This window comes from Rhamphochromis longiceps, linkage group LG15, assembly GCF_057381845.1.
Source record: "Rhamphochromis longiceps isolate RC_006_pf linkage group LG15, R_longiceps_female_GT1.1, whole genome shotgun sequence".
In the NCBI taxonomy this organism is placed as follows: domain Eukaryota; kingdom Metazoa; phylum Chordata; class Actinopteri; order Cichliformes; family Cichlidae; genus Rhamphochromis; species Rhamphochromis longiceps.
In genome coordinates, this window is record NC_140571.1 from 14,631,437 (window position 1) to 14,651,970 (window position 20,534).

At 42.4% G+C, this 20,534-nt stretch overlaps 2 protein-coding genes across 2 annotated transcripts; one reads left to right on the forward strand and one right to left on the reverse strand.

Annotated features, from left to right (window-relative positions):
- Positions 1–434: 434 nt before the first annotated feature.
- On the reverse strand, positions 435–12,684 carry ints7 (integrator complex subunit 7). Its single transcript, XM_085383059.1, has 20 exons — positions 12,481–12,684; positions 12,203–12,332; positions 10,742–10,888; positions 10,074–10,211; positions 9,922–9,968; positions 9,448–9,647; positions 9,236–9,358; positions 9,031–9,148; positions 8,810–8,944; positions 8,617–8,714; positions 7,829–8,068; positions 7,482–7,619; positions 7,183–7,389; positions 6,750–6,944; positions 6,300–6,403; positions 6,114–6,182; positions 5,060–5,192; positions 4,112–4,210; positions 3,417–3,602; positions 435–813 (listed from the first exon to the last, which is right to left on the reverse strand). Exons 1-20 carry the CDS (start codon positions 12,572–12,574, stop codon positions 532–534), a joined length of 2,883 nt encoding a protein of 960 aa, XP_085239185.1. The 5' UTR covers positions 12,575–12,684; the 3' UTR covers positions 435–531.
- A 671-nt stretch (positions 12,685–13,355) lies between these two features.
- LOC146652405 (denticleless protein homolog) lies at positions 13,356–20,332 on the forward strand. The gene is made up of 15 exons (XM_085383060.1): positions 13,356–13,549; positions 15,006–15,143; positions 15,245–15,337; positions 15,418–15,479; positions 15,689–15,809; positions 15,902–15,967; positions 16,134–16,249; positions 16,343–16,416; positions 16,516–16,622; positions 16,712–16,816; positions 17,293–17,405; positions 17,528–17,617; positions 17,783–17,906; positions 18,087–18,745; positions 19,563–20,332. The coding sequence occupies exons 1-15, from the start codon at positions 13,498–13,500 to the stop codon at positions 19,626–19,628; spliced, it is 1,986 nt and encodes a 661-aa protein (XP_085239186.1). The 5' UTR covers positions 13,356–13,497; the 3' UTR covers positions 19,629–20,332.
- Positions 20,333–20,534: the final 202 nt, after the last annotated feature.

The window sequence follows — 20,534 nt, forward strand, 5'->3', positions numbered from 1 at the left end:
GATGAACATAACAGGAAAGTCAACTGAGGGGTAAAAATTTAAAACGCTAAACTATCAAGAAAGTGTTAAATATGATATTATAGACCAGTCATTTAGATAAATATGAGGCTGACAGCACAGATTGTAATGGTCTTCAAATGAAGATGCCCCGTTAATTACTATGGGTTGCCCCCTGTTGGCTGTCTGTGCAACTGCATGTATGTAGGACGCTAAATCCAAGGACGTTTAGCATTAAACTATCCCAGAGAGGCTACTGAACGCAAGAAATCCTATTTGAGAATATGTGAAAAATTAAAAAGCTGCATTAAATTAGGCATTTTCATGTTATCCAGACAGCAAAAGATATAAAGATGAGCATAGATGAGCATAGATAAAATAGATGAGTTAAAAAAAATAAAGTGTTCAAAAAAAACAAAAAAAAAAAACACACTAAGTTATTATTTAAATCAATTTGGTATTTTAATCATTAAAAAATATGTACATATTTAATTTCTACAAGGTCAAGTGCAGAAGGTCAAACTGTAAGCGCTACTAGAAGCGAGTGTATGTGCTCCTCTGTGGCGCGGGCTGAGCTCCGCCCTGCTGCAGCTGGTGACGGAGTTGCTGGGAGTACGGGTCCTCCAGAGACTTTACTGACACCGTCGTCTTGGGCCCCGTCTTCCACTCTATGCCGCTCTCATCCACCACAGAGGCCTCCACGGTGACGGTGTGGGTGCCCAGGATGGAGAAATTCAGCAGGAACTGGGTGCTGAAGTAGTCGTTGTGGGGCTCCACACGCTGCTTGATCTCATTTGTTTTAGTATCTAGTGGAATCTGAAATGGGAAAAAAACTGTTTAAAACGTTTATACTGGTCAAACTGGTCTAATCTGTGTCATTTAATCCATCTAAACTATGTTGTAGTGAGTTGTCCAGTTTTAGAGATCAGCTGAGAAGATCTCTGACCTTTCTTAAACATAGTGAACTAGACAGCACCTCAGAGAAATCACAAGCTCATTACTCACAGCAACGCTAATGTCTATTAAGCTGCTTTGTTAGATACACGTTCTGCTGCTCAGTAATGAAAACATCCAATCAGCCAACCAGATAGCATCATCTCGATGCATTTAGGCATGCAGACGTCATCAAGACAACCTCTGAGTTCGAACTGAGCATCAGAGCATCAAAAGTTAAGGTGTATTTTTGGGCTTTTCGCCTTTATTTGAAAGTCGGGTAGTGCAGAGTAGACAGGAAAGAGGCGAGGAGAGAGCAGGGATATACGCAGCAAGGTGTCAGGGGTCGGACTTGCATGCAGAAGAGCATCTCTGACTGCACAACAGTGAAGCAAATGGGCTGCAGCTGCAGAACAAGAAACAGGAAGCTGTAGCTACAGTGGGGCAAAAAAGTATTTAGTCAGCCACCGATTGTGAAAGTTCCCCCACTTAAAATGATGACAGAGGTCAGTAATTTGCACCAGAGGTACACTTCAACTGTGAGAGACAGAATGTGAAAAAAAAAAATCCATGAATCCACATGGTAGGATTTGTAAAGAATTTATTCATAAATTAGGGTGGAAAATAAGTATTTGGTCACCTCAAACATGGAAAATCTCTGGCTCTCACAGACCTGTAACGTCTTCTGTAAGAAGCTTTTCTGTCCCCCACTCGTTACCTGTATGAATGGCACCTGTTTGAACTCATCATCTGTATAAAAGACACCTGTCCACAGCCTCAAACAGTCAGACTCCAAACTCCGCCATGGCCAAGACCAAAGAGCTTTCGAAGGACACCAGGAAAAGTATTGTAGACCTGCACCAGACTGGGAAGAGTGAATCTACAATAGGCAAGCAGCTTGGTGTGAAAAAATCAACTGTGGGAGCAATCATCAGAAAATGGAAGACATACAAGACCACTGATAATCTCCCTCGATCTGGGGCTCCACGCAAGATCTCATCCCGTGGGGTCAAAATGATCATGAGAACGGTGAGCAAAGATCCCAGAACCACACGGGGGGACCTGGTGAATGACCTGCAGAGAGCTGGGACCAAAGTAACAAAGGTCACCATCAGTAACACACTACAACGGCAGGGAATCAAATCCCGCAGTGCCAGACGTGTTCCGCTGCTGAAGCCAGTGCATGTCCAGGCCCGTCTGAAGTTTGCCAGAGAGCACATGGATGATACAGCAGAGGATTGGGAGAATGTCATGTGGTCAGATGAAACCAAAGTAGAACTTTTTGGTATAAACTCAACTCGTCGTGTTTGGAGGACGAAGAATACCGAGTTGCATCCCAAGAACACCATACCTACTGTGAAGCATGGGGGTGGAAACATCATGCTATGGGGCTGTTTTTCTGCCAAGGGGACAGGACGACTGATCCGTGTTAAGGACAGAATGAATGGGGCCATGTATCGTGAGATTTTGAGCCAAAACCTCCTTCCATCAGTGAGAACTTTGAAGATGAAACCAGGCTGGGTCTTCCAACATGACAATGATCCAAAACACACCGCCCGGGCAACAAAGGAGTGGCTCCGTAAGAAGCATTTGAAAGTCCTGGAGTGGCCTAGCCAGTCTCCAGACCTCAACCCCATAGAAAATCTGTGGCGGGAGTTGAAAGTCTGTGTTGCTCGGCGACAGCCCCAAAACATCACTGCTCTCGAGAAGATCTGCATGGAGGAATGGGCCAAAATACCAGCTACTGTGTGTGCAAACCTGGTAAAGACCTATAGTAAACGTTTGACCTCTGTTATTGCCAACAAAGGTTATGTTACAAAGTATTGAGTTGTATTTTTGTTATTGACCAAATACTTATTTTCCACCCTGATTTACGAATAAATTCTTTACAAATCCTACCATGTGGATTCATGGATTTTTTTTTTCACATTCTGTCTCTCACAGTTGAAGTGTACCTCTGGTGCAAATTACTGACCTCTGTCATCATTTTAGGTGGGGGAACTTGCACAATCGGTGGCTGACTAAATACTTTTTTTGCCCCACTGTACAAATCACACGGGCTCATCAAAATCAATCTCTAGAAGCCTGGGAAAAGTTGCCTGCTCTGATGAATCTCAGTTTCTGGTGTAACTTAAAAATACAAAATCAAAAATCCACTTGACTGTGTTAAACTGGGACTCATTTGCAGTCATCTGTAATTATTACTATTGACAATAGTGGAAACTATATCCTGCAACATATATGTGGCTGGATAGTGACTGGGAAATTCGTCTTTTAGAACCAATAACATGCTCTTTATGAGGACATGGAGACCTATTTTTATGATATTTAAACAACAAAGAGAGAGTTTACAAATCTGTGTTTAGCATTGTACTCTGTCGCAACAATTGTAAAAGTGGCAATGAAAATAAGATTTGTGACGTCTAAGTTGTTTAAGTGTCAATACAAACTAAGTACATAAAAAAACTTTGACTGAGGCCACACACCTTGTAGTCAGGTCCCGTCTTGCTCTGAAGAACTGAGGTAACATTAAGACAGACTGACTGGATCTTTCTGAAGAGTCCCGGAGTTGAGCCGTGCTGCACCACACCCTCCACCTTCAAGGTCAGCTGCTGAGTGTTCTGCACTGGGATTGGCTCGCTCGGTGTTCGCGGGGATGGTGAAAGGGCGAGCTGGAAAAAACACAACACACATAAACCTTCAGAGTACCAAAGGAAGAATGTCTTCCTTCCTCTGATGAACACCCACCTTATCGGCCAAAACAGATGTACACGTTAAAATACTAAAGTGACACTGTGGAAACGTCTCATGCGTTCCTCTTACAGCGGGCTATTTCCTGGACTATTTCTTGGCTTGACGCACTGCTTTCCAAGAAGCCCAGCCAAGAAACAGTCCAGCACATAATCCCCATAAAAACACAGAGAGGTGATTTTACATAATATGTGAATTAGTGCGCTTTAGAAGTGCTGGCAGGCAGATTTTGCCTCGTCTCCAGTCTTTGTCCTGAGCTGAGCCTGCCGTCTCCCTGTATTAGCTACATATCTACTCCTAAGCGATATCAATCTTATTATCCAAGTCCAATAAGCAGCTAGCTTGGGGGAAGACAGCCTGTGGTGACTGTGCCTTAGAATATGCATATCATTATTGTGCTTTTCTCTTTAAACCAACGAAAAACAGTTACCTTGATGCTGGTGGACTGCAGCTTTTGGAAGAAATATCTCTGGAAAGACAGCGGCACCTTCAGCAAAGCTATGACAGCATCACAGAGACAGCTGGTGTGCTGAAAAAACAAGCAACACATTTTCATCATTTGCTCCCACTTCATTTTTGTCATTTCCATTTTTTTCCCCCAACCTTAAAGCAACTGAGTGGGGTCCTTTATGACCCTCGCTCTACTGTAATATGAAAGTTCTCCAATTTTTTATTTTATTTTTTTAACCGGACTTCATCTATCGGTGCGACAGGTTCACGGAAAGTTATGTGAGGTAGTTTGCAGCCCCGCAAAATTTGCTTTTTTTGCTTTTAACATTATAGATTTTGGTTGTTTGTCTTTCTGTGTTTGTTTATGAGATGTTCAAAAAGAACACTAAAGTCCTAGGGTTAAATAAGGTAACACAGACTCTTTGTCAGAGCTACAGTATATCCAGACCATTTGTTGTCAGCCCCTGAGAACCCTTCTAATATTTGGGGTTATATTTCTAATTATTGTAATGTTTTCAGTGTTTCTACATATTCATCCATCCATCACCTCCCACTGATCCAACTCGGAGTTATGGAGACCGCCCTGTGACACTCTCCAGTCTTTCACAGGGCTAACACTGAGAGATGGACAACCATTCACACCTACGGCCAATTTAGAATCACCAGTTAACCTATCAAGCATGTGTTTGTCTGTGGGAGGAAGTACCTGGAATGAAGCCATGCACGAGTTTCTGCACAAACTGTGTGAAATATTACAAAACTGCAAACAAGATGTTTCTTTAGATTTTGTTAAAAAACATTAACAAATAACAGTCACGGACTGACTAAAGAAACATAATTTCATCCACACAATTTGGGATTTTTAACTCCTTTGTCTGTGGCATTAGTACCAGACCATCGATGATGAAGTACCGAGTGTTAATCTTACCAGATGTGAGACAGGAGGGTGTTTCTTGGTGAGGCTCTCCGCTTCCTCCAGCACGTGGTTAAAGACCGACATCATCCGTCGCTCATATTCGCTCTCCGTCTGGACAGACCCCACAGTGCCGTACTCCTGAAAACTACATTACAGAAACAGATGGAAGACATGTCGGGGGAATTCACAGAAGGGACCTGTTGCTGCAAAGCGCTTTCTCTACAGATCAGTCGAGTACACGGTCCAGTGGAGGAGCTTTTGTCAAATAAAATAAGGTGCATTTACTTTTATTACACTGTCATACATCTGTGGGCAGCTTATAAAGGGCTACCTCTACATGTGATGCTGAAAGCTAATAAAATAAAACCAAAATATAGAGGAAAAATCCTTAGTTTTACATGTGTTAGTTTGGTAAAAAAAATTCGATGACAAATTGCCTGATGAGGCACTGATGGACATGTTATCTGATATTCTGAAGGTCTACCAGTCTGTGAGTCTACTGCTTTAATGTGGTGGTGTTTTCATTGTAATATATGTGCAGATTTTCATAAACCTAGTCTTTGACACACGTCCTCCATGCAACAATAGCTAAAAACACTAAAACTACCACTGAAAGTCAAAAACTGGACTGAAACTAAACATATTCAAACAACAGAAGATCTGGACTATTCTAGAAGATACACCTGTGGTATCGTTTTGAAAATCTGAGGCAACTTCCTTCTCGAATGACTGTATTTACAAGATTTTCAGAAAACCTGATCGCTGAGATTCAAACTTGTCCGAGATTTTTCTAGATATGCCTATGGTATCAATTTGAGACTCCTATGTTGCCTCGTTCTGGAGTTATCGCATTCACAAACTTGGATATCCACATTGCCCGGCTGGCCAGCAGGGTGACAATAATGCCTTTTACGGCTGAAACAAAACTAAACTCAAACAAGAAATCTGGAAACTAAAAGTAAAGAAAACACAAAACTATAGTAACTCCGGTACAGAAAAACTCAACACAATCTAAACTAGATCCATTCAAATCAAATTATTTGTTGACACTCAGAGCAGCCCTCACCTGGCAGCCTGTGGGTCCAGTATCAAAGCTTCAATCACGTGGGAGACGAGCAAGCAGCTCTGCTGTTGTCTGGGCAAACAGTTAAAGAAAACTTAAGGACATAAGTTATGAGATGATATTTAAAAAAGAAAAAAAAAGAGAGAAGAAGGAAAGTATAAAAGTATGATGATGTGCGTTTAAGGATACAACTCCACATTGCGAAGGGTTGCATAATCTGCATCAAACGACGACTGGTGTAAGTCAGCATAGCGAGCAGCAAGACTTCTGAACTCATCCATGCACACCTTCATCTGGAGAGAAGAGAAACGCATCGCAGCTTCACAACTATGCTTTTATTCCTCTAGATAAAGCTAGGCAAATAAAATAATTATACTGGCTTTTTGTCGTCCAGTGAAAAGATCCAAGTAAAACTGAGCTACTGACCCGGAGGCCCAAAAGGGAAAACTATATTGAACACTGACCTTAAATCAAATTTACCTCCTAATTAAAAGCAAATACCTCTTCAGCATGATGAACAATCTGCTCCAGTTTGCTGGTGCATTAACAGAAAGCCTAAATAGTGACCTTTGACATGCTGTAACCACAAATTCAAAATAAGTACATAAATAAAAGGGAGGCCAAAGTTCAGCATGTCACCTGCATTGAGATGCGGCCACAGCGTTGCAGCTCATTTCCTGAAGTGAGGGCGATGGTGGTTGCGATGGCGGGAGGAGGGCTGGTTTTCAGACTGTTGCAGGTACAAATGAGCTGCGACAACGCTTGCAGGGTGTCGATCCGGAGCTTAATGAACTCGCACTGGAATGTGAGCGGGCTCAGAGGAGTGCTGGCAGCCTGCAGGGAGGGATTAATCAGATAAATAAGGACACAGCAGTTAAATAGTGGCGCGGCTTGAGTTGATCTAACGAGATTCTAGGTGAGTCACGTCATTAGCAGTTAGAGTTGCTTTGAAATCAGCTCTAATGGCACCCCTCTCCACACTGGCTATCAGCAGCTCTCAGCATCCTGTCACTGGTGATAGATAAACAGTATTAATGCTTTTTGACAAGCAGATGCCTGGCAGTTAACTGACTGTGAGGGAGGCGATGCCCTTTTGGTAGGAGCGCAAGGCCTCTGCGATGGCGCTCATGGCTCCGCTGTAGTCCCCGTCTTCCACGTGACTCAGGCACTGCTCAGCCTGGGAGAACTCCTTCAGGCTGCTCAGCCAGAAGTAGAAGTGCTCCGAGGCCACACGAGTCCGCACACACTGGTACAGCTCGCTGGAGAACTCGTGGCATCCCTGCAGGTGAACGATAAGAAAATAATCATCTTGCCGGAGACCCGAGGCACTTCGTGGCTGTTTGCAACACCGTTTTGATCCAAAGATCTCACCATACGCGAGGCTTGCCGTGCAATGCGATACACCGTCCAGCCGTTAGCAACGTTCTCCAGCTGCTGTTTGATGACAGTCTTCACTTCGGCTGACAGAGACGACTGGCTTGCAACAAAAATCACTGTTGCCAAGGAAACCTGCAGCAGTGACAGTAGGGGGCGATGAGTGTGAAACTCTAGAGATCGGCGATATGTAAAGGCAGTAAAACAAGGAGGTAAATATTAACAGGATGCTCCTGTGAGGTTCCTCTACCTTCTATTAAAACATGAAGGCTAAATAAAACTGCATCATGTATCATTTAGTCTCTATACATCAGCTGATGCGTGAATCCTTGCACATCTCTCACCAGAAGCTCCTGCTGCTTATCGGTGGACGAGTGACTGGCCACCCGGTAGAGATCAACCAGATCCCCCAGCATACCGTCCCCCAGCACAGGCAGGTGGGTGGCGATGGCCGCCAGAGCGTGACACATGAGAACACGAGAGGAGTCGCAGGACAAGTGGAGCTGGCCGAGCAGGAATTCCACTGCAGACTGGCTGAGATGGGGTCGACTTTTCAGCAGCTTAACCAATGAGGTGAGAGCTGTCTAAAGTTGAAAACAAGAAAATGCAGAGATGGGTGTTACTACAGCAAAATGTAGGTAAGGGTTGGCTGATGAGTTGAATGTAAGGAGAGGCATGGAGAAACGCTCCCAAAATAATTCTCACCTCATTTGCAAAGTTTGTGCAGCTGGTATTAAAGAAAAACATTTCTTTATTCTAATAGTTAACGAGTATTTTTCAGGCAAACATGAAGAACTACAGGCAACGTGCGCTCAACGCAGGCAATCACTGGGAGATTTTTGTTGTGGCAGATCCTTCGCAACTAATTTCATCCAGTGAGAACCAGAAACCTCCAGGAACCACCGTCAACCAGCTGCCGTTACACATTTCTGTCAGACAAATCCCTGAACCATGTACGCATGAGAAACTTCAATTGGTCCAGTGAGCAGGGCAGGAGTAACAATGAACCTGTAACTCTTAAAAGTCCAGCCAAACCAAACCAGTTTTCCAAATTTAAATTAAAATACATTGTGGTACTTTTTCAGATGTTTTATAATGTAAACTCTGCCTCCTCAGGGGTCTAATGTCTTACTTTCAGTGTGGCTTGTGCACTGGGGCTGTTGTCCTGACTGCACAGCATCAGAAGGGACTCCACTCCCAAAACTGTGTCCTGCTCCAGCTGTACTATATCTGAGGAGGGGGAGATGCACACAACAACAAATATTACCACACTGATTAAGAATTAAAAGCATCCCCCAAATAGGTTATTGCCCAGTCTAACTAACCTTTCTCTGGACAGGAAATGGCAATGTTGGTGAGCACTATGACCCCGTGAGCTGCTACTGCCAGGTTGCTGTGGTAACAGCATTCCTGTGCCAACTTAACCAGGTCAGTGAGCCGGGGTGGAACCAAAGAGCCACCTGAGAAGAAAGTTTTAGAGAATGCAGATCAGTTCAGAGTGGCATTCTTTGTTTCCTAAATGCAGCGATTTAAGCGTAAACATTACCTCCCACATTACTAAAATACTGTTTGATTGCAATAGTTCCAGAGAGGGTGGAGAGAACGGCCAACATCCCCAGCTTCAAACTGTTGTAGGGGATAGTCAAAGCACACTCGCACAGCACCTGCAAAGGTAAAAGCTGTTAGATTGCAGACAGATTTTAAACATCACAACAACCCTACAGTGCAACTGTTGCCATCTGGGGCTCTACCTGAGTGTTTTCTCTTATCCACAGGTGAGGAGCCTTTTTAGCCAGGAGCTTTAAATCGTTAACTGCAAGTCTCTTCACAGCTTTTCTCGGATCATCTTTTAGGTACTGAAGGAGGAGCTGCAGCTGCAAACAGATTAGGAACCAAATCAGAGGTTCACCACAACAAACCGAAAGAAAGGAGGCATTGCTGTGTGCGAGCAAATTGGGTCTACCTGCTTGGGGATATCTATGAGGGAAGAGGCGGCCAGCTGGGTGAAAGTATGCAGGGAGACGATGACCATGGGGGTGGAAGGATAAGAGTTCACCAGATGCTGTAAAAGCTCTCTGCTGCTGGATGCCAGGCTGGCGTCATGATGCATGTGCTGCAGCATGGGGATCAACTTCAGTTTCAGTTCCACAGGAGTGTCTAAACCTGAGGCGGAAGAAAAGATCAATGCAAACGTTATGTAAAAGATGCAGATGTTATCTGCTGGGTTATATTTGGGTTCAGCAAAATGTGTATTTGCAGTCTTTTGTGTTTCTTTTTCTCTGTGATTTCAGCATGAAAAAAAAAAGAATAGCTGCACTCAGTTTAGTGAGAAAACTAAAAACAAAAGACATCAGTAATAATGAAGCTTTGAACCACGACAGCTCTCGTTTATCTTCACGTGATCTGAGACATTTTAAATACAGAATAAACATCTTACCTTGAATCATCTCACTAACTTTGTTGCAAATACCAGCTGCAAAGTCTCTGAAAATGAAAAAGAATTAATTAATTCAAAAGCCACACCACAATTAGATCATCTAAAACATCATCCCATACATCAGAGTTCACTTTTAGTCATCGTTTCCTTACTTTGACTGTGCAGAGAAGCTTGCGGCAGCAAAGATGGCTGCCTCGACTTCCACATTGTCGTGAGAGTCCAGGCTTTGGCGAATACTGTGGTGGGCATTCTTCCTCTCTGGGATGATGGAGGCCAAACTACCAAGCATCCTGAACACATAAGACAGCAGGAATTTTCTTTTGAAAAATCTGAGATGACTGAAAAAGACTGTGCACAACAAAGGTGAAGAAGAAAGTGCAGGCAGGGTGGAGTGGATGGAGACTAGTAGTATTAGTATTTAGTATTTATTTATTGTCATTGTCAAGAACAATGAAATTGCGTTTGGGGCTTCCATACAACCCCAAAAAAAGAAGAAAATAATAAATACCCCTTAAAACCCAAGTGTATTGGGGTAATTTGATGAAGATGTTACAATTCTCACAGAGAATGCACAGGATAAGAAAGGAGGGACACCTCAGGTTGAGCATATTGGAGTAAAAGTTAGAGAGGCAAGGCTGAGATGTTTTGGACATGTGCAGAGGAAGGACACTGGATATACTGCAAAGGATGCCAAAGCCAGGCAAGAAGGCCACAAAGGAGGTTTGTAGATGTAGTGAAGGAGGACATGCAGAGGGTTGACAGAAGAGTGTGCTAGGGTCAGATGCGCCACTCGTGTCTATTCATGATTTCACATTATTACCTCAGAGTGATGGCTCTGGCCACAGGGTCATTACTGTGGATGACTGAAAACACCCGTTTCACAAACTCATCCACATTGAGAATCTTCTCCAAATGTTTCTCACTCTGTTGAGTCACTTTGAGTACACAGAGACGTAGAAAGTTGTTACTGGAAAAGAGAAATAAGCTTCTATTAATAAAGATGTTTGTGGCACAGTAAAGCTCATCTTTAACTTCTCGCATCTTCTAAATAGATCTCACCAACTTCAACAACATTCTATTAAAAAGTGCATAAGATGCACACCTTTATTTATTTAGGCACTTTTGAATAAAATTAAAGTTTGAAAAATCCACTTAAGTAAGAATAGTTTGTTTCTTATTCTTTCTTAAAGTGAAATAAATTCACTTCCCCCCCCCCAAATCCTCTTATTTGGAACCTTCTCTCTCTCTTTTCATACAACTTTTTTTTATTTCATTTTTTTCATGAAGAATAATTATAGTTTGTTTATTTTTAAAACCTTCCTCACACCAACATTTTTTCCTCTGTACTTACATCTATTCATACTTTTCATACAACACAATTACACATTAACACGCCTGCCCTCAATGATCAGTTTACTGGGTATGCTTAGTTTAAAGTATCTTGTACTTTTAAAGATTGATAAACATCAAGTTCATTAGAGACATCAAAGACACGCAATTAGACATTAAATATAAGAATAAAATCTATTATCTGTTATTTTTTGGTGTTTCAGAGTTTATTTTATTTTTGCATTAGCTTGAGAGTGATTATGTGAACTGCATGACGGCTTAGGCTTGTGGTTAAATTGTACGCTGAATTACTAGGAGATGTTATTAAAATTTTCTCTACACTCTGAAATGCATTCGGATGCCTATATTAGATTCAGCTATAAAGAAAGTGGGAAACAACTGTCAGTAAAGTAGCCTTTAACAAATAAATACATAAATAAATGATCATCTAAAGCAATAGTGATGTGCGATACCACTGATTTCCTTTCCGATCCGATACCAAGAGAGACGTCTGTCTCGCCCTAGCAGCACCTGTCCCTGTCCTCCTCTTCAGTTCGCCTCAACATAAGCTTATCATATTCTGTGATGTGATTTACTCAGAGGTGTTTGACGAGGTCAGTGGTGTTGCCACAACAACGTGTCCACACAGGACTCTGTTTGCGCGCAGCCATTGTTGTGAGTGTGCACGCCAGGGGCTGCGACACATTTATACAGCCGTATTCCGCATATGACTATGAAAGGCGTAAGAGGAAGTAGTTCCTTCCAAATTAGACGATCCGAATTGTATAGTTTCTTTCCACTGCGTTCATTTTAATGGAAATCTACAAATTTACCCCAGAGTTCTAAAATATCGATATTATAATATGAGAATCGATTCTAGAACATAAATTGCTGGTATCGGAAGAATCGATATTTCAGTATCGATCCGCACACCACTATAAAGCAATCATACCCGAGCCTGAAGATGTCTGCTAGTTTTAAAAATGCAGAGTTGATGAGGATGGGAAAGGGGTACTTCTGGAAGAGTTTGGGGAACAAAACCACAGCCTCACACTGCTCACCGAGCTTCCCCGACCGCAACCCTGAAAATAAAGGAATTTCTCCAGTCACAACAAAGCAGGAAGTTTCCATATAGTCCCTAACACTTAACACATGACGAAAAACGACACACCGGATCAGAACACAATCAATGAACCATTTGCTAAGTCTTTAGCCAGCGAGCTAACACACCTTTGTCCAGCTCCATGAGAGCGGAGTTAGCGTCGAGCTCCTGTTCGCCATAACAAGCCTCTGACAGGAATGAGCGTGCGGTGGAGAGCGACATTACTGTGCAGTTTTTACTCCTTAAAAGAAGATACACCCATGAGATGTTAGCATTTCACTGTTCAGGCGGCATTCAGGAAAACACTGAGGATACAGAGACAGAACATCCGGTCTGGAGATTGACTTTCATAATAAAACGCCAGTTGTCATGGTCGCAAGCTAACAAGCTGTTTTAGGGACTGTTGTATTTAAAAATATATATTTAAGTTAAATATCTAAGTGAAATATGTATTAGTATATTATTCTAGTATCTCCTTAGCGTCAAATGATAGATTATGGATGAATCGGTAACACCATAATACTCTAAATAACAACAATTACATTGGAGACATCAAAGTCATGGTGACTTTTAAACCTTTGTTACTTTAGTGCTTCTGTTGAAAAAAACATTTTACGTGTGATTTTCATAACTTTTGTTGCAGTCACAGATATTCAATTTCTAGTTCAACACTGCGCACAACCTGAAATTGTGTGTTGTCACACAACTTCCAATTATACTTGCACCACTAAATGAACCATCTACATGCAGTTTGGCAGTGGTTGTATACACCAAAGTGTATTTACTAAACTAACAACTGTCTAACAGGATAAACGTGCTATGCAAAGAGGGACTAGTTATTAGTTTAATCGTTTAAAAAATATTTATTTATGCTGAAGGGGCGTCTCCTTCTCCAGTTATGGTGGGAAAGTTTACAAAGAAAGCGGAAGCAGAAGCGCTCCTGCCCAGGAAGTCGTCGTTTCCACCAATGGTTGCGCGTAACGCAAGTTTAGCGGGGAATTCAGTCCTTCTCCTCGGACGATCTCTTCGCGGGAAATAGTACCCCAGCTTCGGCACAGAAAGCGGACCGGCAGAAGCTTGACATCGAGGAAAACGTTACGTTTTTATACAAAAGCCTTTGGATCGAGTTGTGCTGCAGTGCAGGGATGCTTTTCCGCTCAGTGGTGGACAGAGGAGTGGGCAGACGGAGGCAGAATGGTGAGACAGGGATGGGTTATTTGCACGGCCATGGCTGGGCTTTAGCTAGTCTAACATGGAAGATAATGCAGTCTAACATCTCTGCTTTATGTTTCGAGGAGTCATGCTGCCAGGAGGGCTCCTAGAGTATCATTTGCACTTGCTTTTCTTTTGCCTTCAGTGTGGACTTTAACGTTTAATTCTACTTTCTTCGTGAATGTCTTTGTCGGGCTGTTCAGACTCCAACTGGTGGCACACCAACAATATGTCATGCCTTATAACCGTAGTACATATTAGGACAGTTTCTCATATTTTGATTGGCTTTGGTTTATACAACTCAAGAGCAAGTGAGAAGACAAGCGTGCGGATCTATGCTCGTAGGTCACTTTAATAGGTACACCTGGCGAGTTGGACCCTCTTTTGTCTTCCAGGCGTAGATTCAACAAGTTGGTTAAAGCGTCCCTCAGATATTTTGATTCATATTGACGCGATGGCATCACACAGTTTCTGCATATTTGTCGACTGTACATCAACGATGCAATGTCCTGTTTTACCACATCCCAATGGCTTGAGATCTGGCGTCTGTGGAGGCCATTTGAGTAAAGTGTGCTCATCGTCATGTTAAAGAAACCAATCTGAGAGGAAGTGAGCTCTGTGACACGGTGTTATCCTGCTGAAAGCAGCCATTACAGCCATTAGAGAAGGGTGTCACGTAGTAAAGGGTAACGTATAGAACAATCTGAAGTAGGCCAGGCTACTACAGACTACCAGACTAATGGAAAGTGGGAAGATGTTTGAGTATATTGTGAAAATATTAAAGAGTTATTTATAAAATAAGAGCCTCACTGTTACCAGTCTAAATTCATTACCCATACAGGTTATTATAGTAAATGGTCCCAAAAGAAAAAAAAAAAACTCAAAATCTTCTGGTAATTCAAAGAATACATACTATTTTTTTTCCTGTTAAATAAAATAGGAATTGCCCGTTGATTCATTTATAATGAAACCCAGCAAATCTTCTATTTGTTTATTCATTTATTTTATTTTTCATGGTGTCTATTACTTATTTTGGTATAGTATAGCAGGCCAGGGGTGATTTGTTTGTTACTAAGAAGGCTTTAAAAATGACAATGAGTCAAATCTCTGGACCGTTAGTTTGGACTTTCGTGACGTGATCGGTTCACAAGTACAAATGATCCCGTGTGAATAGCAGCCCCAGGATCCTGTTCTTGACCTACAGGAGCGGCAGCTGGTGTGGTCTTCTGCTGCAATGACTCCAAGGTTCAATGTGTTGCATCTCAGAGATGCTCTTCTGCATATCTTAATTGTAACAAGTGATTATTTGAGTTACAGTTGCCTTCATATCAGCTCAAAGTGGTCTGATGATTGTCCTCTTAAATCTGCAATGCTTTTTCTGTTAGTTTTACTGCTGTGTCTCATTGATGTCCTTCCTCTGACCATGCATCATTCTCTTCAGCTCTCCCTGCAGATCCCCGGTCCAGGTACCCTCTGAGTTCCCTGCTTGAAGGCTACCGATGCGTCCGACATGATGAACATATCTCCTATGGGAACCTTGGCGACTCTGTGCCACCGTTTGGATTAGCTTTCTCCTCTGGTAATTCATTTGTGCTTATCGTTGTAAGTGCAGAGAGAGCAAGGCCCTGTTGTCATTAATCTGTCTAACTGCAGTGTCTCTTTTCTCCTGTTTGTTTTCAGCCAGGGACCTGCAGAACATCCTCGCAGCAGCTAATGAAGAAGGCATTGTTAGGCTCTACAACACAGAGAGCCGTGAATATCCACTTCTTAAAGGTATTCTTGTGACTTGTGTTCATAATTGTCATGCCACGTATTTTGAAATGTTGGTGGCTAAAAGTGTGTTAACCTTGCAGCATGGCTGGCTCATGAGAATGCTGTCTTTGATATCGCCTGGATGCCAGGGGAGCCTCAGTTAGTAAGTGCAAATTCATTCTGTTTAGTCAGAGAATTGCAGAAAGTCAGATGTTTTTGCGTCACCCTCAAATGCATGACTCATGTAATTGCATCTGCCTTACCTGGGATTACTAATTTTTGGGGTTTTTTGTTGTTCTTTATTTTGTTGGAACCCATTAAAAACTCTGAAGCCTTTTCTTATTATTCTTTGGTCATCTGTGATCTCTTCAGGTAACTGCTGCGGGTGACCAGATGGCCAGGCTCTGGGATGTGAAGTCTGGAGAGTTGTTAGGCAGCTTCAAGGGCCACCTCTGCAGTCTTAAGTCTGTTGCATTCTCACCAGAGGAGAAAGGTATACCTTTTACTGAGCTAACACTGTGTTGGCTGTGCATTGATGATATATTGTTGTATCATGTGATTAATACATTTTCTTTTGTCACGCAGCTGTGTTTTCTACTGGAGCCAGAGATGGAAATATTATGATCTGGGACATGAGGTGCAGCAAAAAAGGTATTGATCGGAACAGTAATAGACAATTTAGCAATAAATTTTAAATCATATCTTTAGCCACTTTGTTACTAGCAGCCTGTTGCAAAAACACTTATTTTTTCCTGTTTCTTTAGTTGAATTTATGAAAAATGCCACGACAATAATCAAACTTATGTCTTTCCCTCAGATGGTTTCTACAGACAGGTGAACCAGATCAGCGGAGCTCACAACAAAGCAGAGACCAACCCTCCCTCTAAAACGAAGAAGAGACGGGGCGGCATGCGCGGCATGGCTCCGAGCGTGGTGAGTTTTCTCGACAATCAGCCGTTTAATGGAATGAAAAGAGCGATGCTGCAAATGGAAATCTAATCTTTAGCTACTCCATCTTATTTGCAGGACTCCCAGCAGAGCGTTACAGTGGTTTTGTTCAGGGATCAGCACACCCTCATCTCTTCGGGAGCTGTTGACGGGTAAGAAAAGAAAGGCTTCTTGTCACCTTTTTCACATTTATAAGAGCCGTTACCAGACATTCTCGATCATTTTCTGTCTCCTTCAATTCCCTTTATCAGAGTAATCAAGATGTGGGATTTGAGGAAGAACTACACTGCACACCGTCATGATCCTGTACCCCTGCAGACATTTCCGTATCCAGGTTCTTGCACTCGGACGCGGCTGGGTTAGTTCCCTAACATGCCAAGCATCACCTTTACCTGAAATGTGCAAATAACACACAAATAACCCAGCTGTCTTTTTGACGTGCTGCAGGATATTCCGGACTCGCTCTGGACTCCGCGAGAGCCAACGTGATGTGTAACTGCACAGACGACAGCATCTATATGTTCAGTGTCTGCGGAATAAAAACGACACCAGGTAAAGAAGCTCCTCGCTCTGGCTCAACAGTGCGTGTATGTGCACTAGAGTAGAATAGGTCTTTTTTTCCAGTCACCCATTCATCACTAGATGGCGCTAATGCGCTTTGTTATGGGAGCAAAGCATCCAGCAGCAGAAGCCTCTTGATGCAAATAAAAGCCATAGATGCTTTGTTTTCTACTGTTACGTGTTAAAGTCTGATCTGAAGTTCTGAATAGCAGTGGGTTAGGTGCTGTTTGACAGGTTGCAATACAGGAAACCATTTCAAAATGCATCATGACAGTTTTTTAATGGAAACGAAAGAGGAAAGTGTTACTAAATGTACAGAAACTAGAGGAAAGTTCAGCATTTCTCTTTTTATTGTTATATACACAGTACTGTACATTTTATCCTTTTATTTGATTGTCCTTAGACTTGTTTGTTCTCTGATCTTTGTGAATATTTTGTCATTTTTAAGAATTATGTTTCATCCACAGTGGCAGTTTTCAGCGGTCACCAGAACTCCTCGTTTTATGTAAAGTCCAGCGTTAGCCCAGATGACCAGTTTTTGGCCAGCGGTTCGAGTGACAACCACACGTACATTTGGAAGGTGCGTTCTCGGTTATATTTTACCTGACGTAATAAAAATTGCTTTATTTTCACTCTGGGGGTTTTCTGGTGTTGAGGAACTGCAAATTTAAGGTTTTTGAACATTTTTTTGTTACATTTCAGATCTCCAATCCTGAACTTCCTCCCATGACGCTTCAAGGTCATAGTGAGGAAGTGACGTCTGTTGCATGGTGTCCGACAGATTTCACTAAGGTAAGACGTGAGTGGTTATACAAGTATGAACACTGCTGTGAATTGGAGGAGTTTTAATGAGCCGAGAAGCACCTGAACCAGCTGCACTTTGCTGGAAGATGCGGGGCGCTCTGACTTTATTCGATTTAATGAGCTTCTGTATAAAGCCCTCTGCTCTGTTGGCAGATTGCTTCCTGTTCCGATGACCACACCGTGCGCATCTGGCGACTTCACCGAGAAAATGATGAAGTGCAGTCCTCATTAGGAGAGGCTAACCTAGTAGGCCATGCACGTCCTAAGATTCTCCCAAGTAAGTGCTTCACCTACAATGTATTCTTGTGAATAACTACCATATAGTCATAAAAGCGTAGAGGTTTCACTTACAGTATGTGCATGTGAATTTGTGCTTCATCATAAATCACTGCTGTCCTGCAGTTAAATACAAAACATGATCACATCTGGACTCACACTACTTTATTCTGCTGTTAAGGGCCTTCCATTCCAGCTGAGACAACCCCTGCCAAGCCCCAGAGGAGAGTGAGCCTTGGTGGCATAGCCTCACCTCAGCCTGCAGCCTGTGCTCCCAGTGGAGCCGCCCTGCCCCTTTCTTCCAGCACCACTACACCCAACCACTCACAGGACTCTAAAACTGCAGCTGTTCGCCACAGAACTCCGCCCACTATCAAACAGTGGTTGTCCCCAAGCAGCAGAACTTCCGAACAGGCTGGCTCTCCGGCCCATCGGGTGCTGAGCCAGTCTCCCCAGAGCTCTGTAAGCAGCACCCCCCCCACAGAACGACGGGCCAAACGCAGGCTGGAAACCGGTGACGGCTTGTCTTCGAACTGTGAGGGCACTGAGCAGTGCGACCGCGTTACTGAACTCTCTCCTGCAGCCAAGAGGAGCCGGACCCTCTCTGGTGTTTGCTGCCCAGCTCAGGAGAGCCCAGCACAAACAGGCTGCCACACAGAGGACAACAATGCGGCTTCATCCAGACAGACCGACAAGGAGAACTGCTCTCCCAGAGGAGTGAACTGGCTGTCAGTGATGAGCCAGAAGCTGAGGAAAGGTCAAAGAAGCCCTAGAAGTCCCAAAGACCCCAGAAGTCCCAGTGCTGCTAAGAAACAAGAAAGCAAGACACCAGCATCACCAGTAAGTATAAAACTCACAGGTTTGGGAGTGGATTAACATTCTCATCTGAAATTATCCTCAAGTTTGGTGCTGTGATGCAAGGGTGGTGTTATATGTAGTTCAGTTATACTGAAACACAATTGGCAGCCGATGAGGTGGAGATTTTAAACCGCAGGTGCCCGTCAGCTCCTCCTGCTACAGCTGCTGTAGATGGTGGAGTCAAAGCAGATATGATGCCATTCCTTAAATGATTCAAGGAGATTTTCAGCAAAATATTCTTTAAGGAAAAGGAACCCATATTGGCACATACAGCAGGGGTGTCAAAAATAAGGTCCGGGGACAGAAATCGTCCCAGCACAGAGTCCTGTCTGGCGACACCGAAAGGCTTTAAAAAGTGAATGAGTGCATGGATTTTAAACTCTTATCTGTATTTTTAGAGGTTTTAAAGCTTTTCCTATTGATAAAGAGCTCCCCCGTAGCAATTCATACTAAATCAACTATTACTATTACTCAACCTAAAAGTAGTTAAGTAATAGAAAAACAATTGAACACCTGTTTTTTTTGTTTTTGTTTTTTTTTCTTAATATATGTTTATTCCATAGAAAAACTGCAACGCAATGGTCATTTTTCTTAGTCTTAAAGACAGGGATGAAATATTTAGTTATCAAAGTGGGCTATATGTAGCACACGATGTAAAATGAGTTTGACAGTCCTTACATACTGTAGGCATTGGCACTGATATGTCTGGGTGATTATATTTTAATTAAATGTGGCATCCATGCATGTTGTTTTAGCTTTTAAGATGATCCTTTGTTTTTTTTTCATTTCTGTTTTCCAGAATGTGTGCACCCCTCCAGCCATGAAGAAAATCTCCATGTATTTCACAAAAAGGCCTTTGGATTGACCTGGTTGTACCAAACTTGGTGCTTTTCTTTAAGAGGGTTTTATTCAAGGTGGTTTTTAAGTGGCACCCAAAAACTATAAGCCTCTTAAGATCACTGATTACTGAGATCAGAAGAGATCAGTCACTGAACATTTGATGGTTTGGATTTGACATCCAGGGACTGCTTTCAATTTTATATTTAAATATGTTCTTTTCTTTTTTCTTTTTTCCGCCTCCTACAGAAATTTCTGGTGCTGTGCAGAATTTCTGGCTGGCGACTAAAGTTGCGAACATGAGTACTTCTAAAGATGCTTCAGCATTAAATCGAAGACTCCACATTTAAAAGGCTGATTAGATTTTAAAAAGTTGATCCTCAAGTGCAGAGAAAAGCATTTGTTCACAGAACAATTAAAAAAAATCTAGTTATTTGGTTCATTTTGTTAAACCTTTTTATGAACCGCACTGTAAGCTGCTCACAGATCAGCTCTATAACATTTGTAAGCCAGCCATCGAAGTCACGTGTTTTCCGTGTACGAGTTTGCTCCTTCATATCGGAGTTGCACACGTGGTTTGCAATAGATTTTTTCCTTACTGAGCAAATTTTTGACTTGTCTATATGTACAGAAGAACCAATGAATGATGCTTGATTTATTTGTATTTAATTGATAAATCTAGCTGTAGTCAAATTTTATTAAACAGTTTTCTGCCTGTGTGTGTATTTGTGTGTATGTGAGGGACAGAGAGGGTCTGATGGGGAAGTGGTGAGAGTTTTAGTCGAGGTAATTAAAAGAGAAAATCTAAAGACTGAAAAACATTCAAACCTAAAAGATTAAATCTCTATCATCTCACACTTTTCTTTAGCTCCCTGCAGATTCGTGTGATTAGTGTTTTACAGCTATTTTGTTCCATTTGGACAGTTTTAATTTT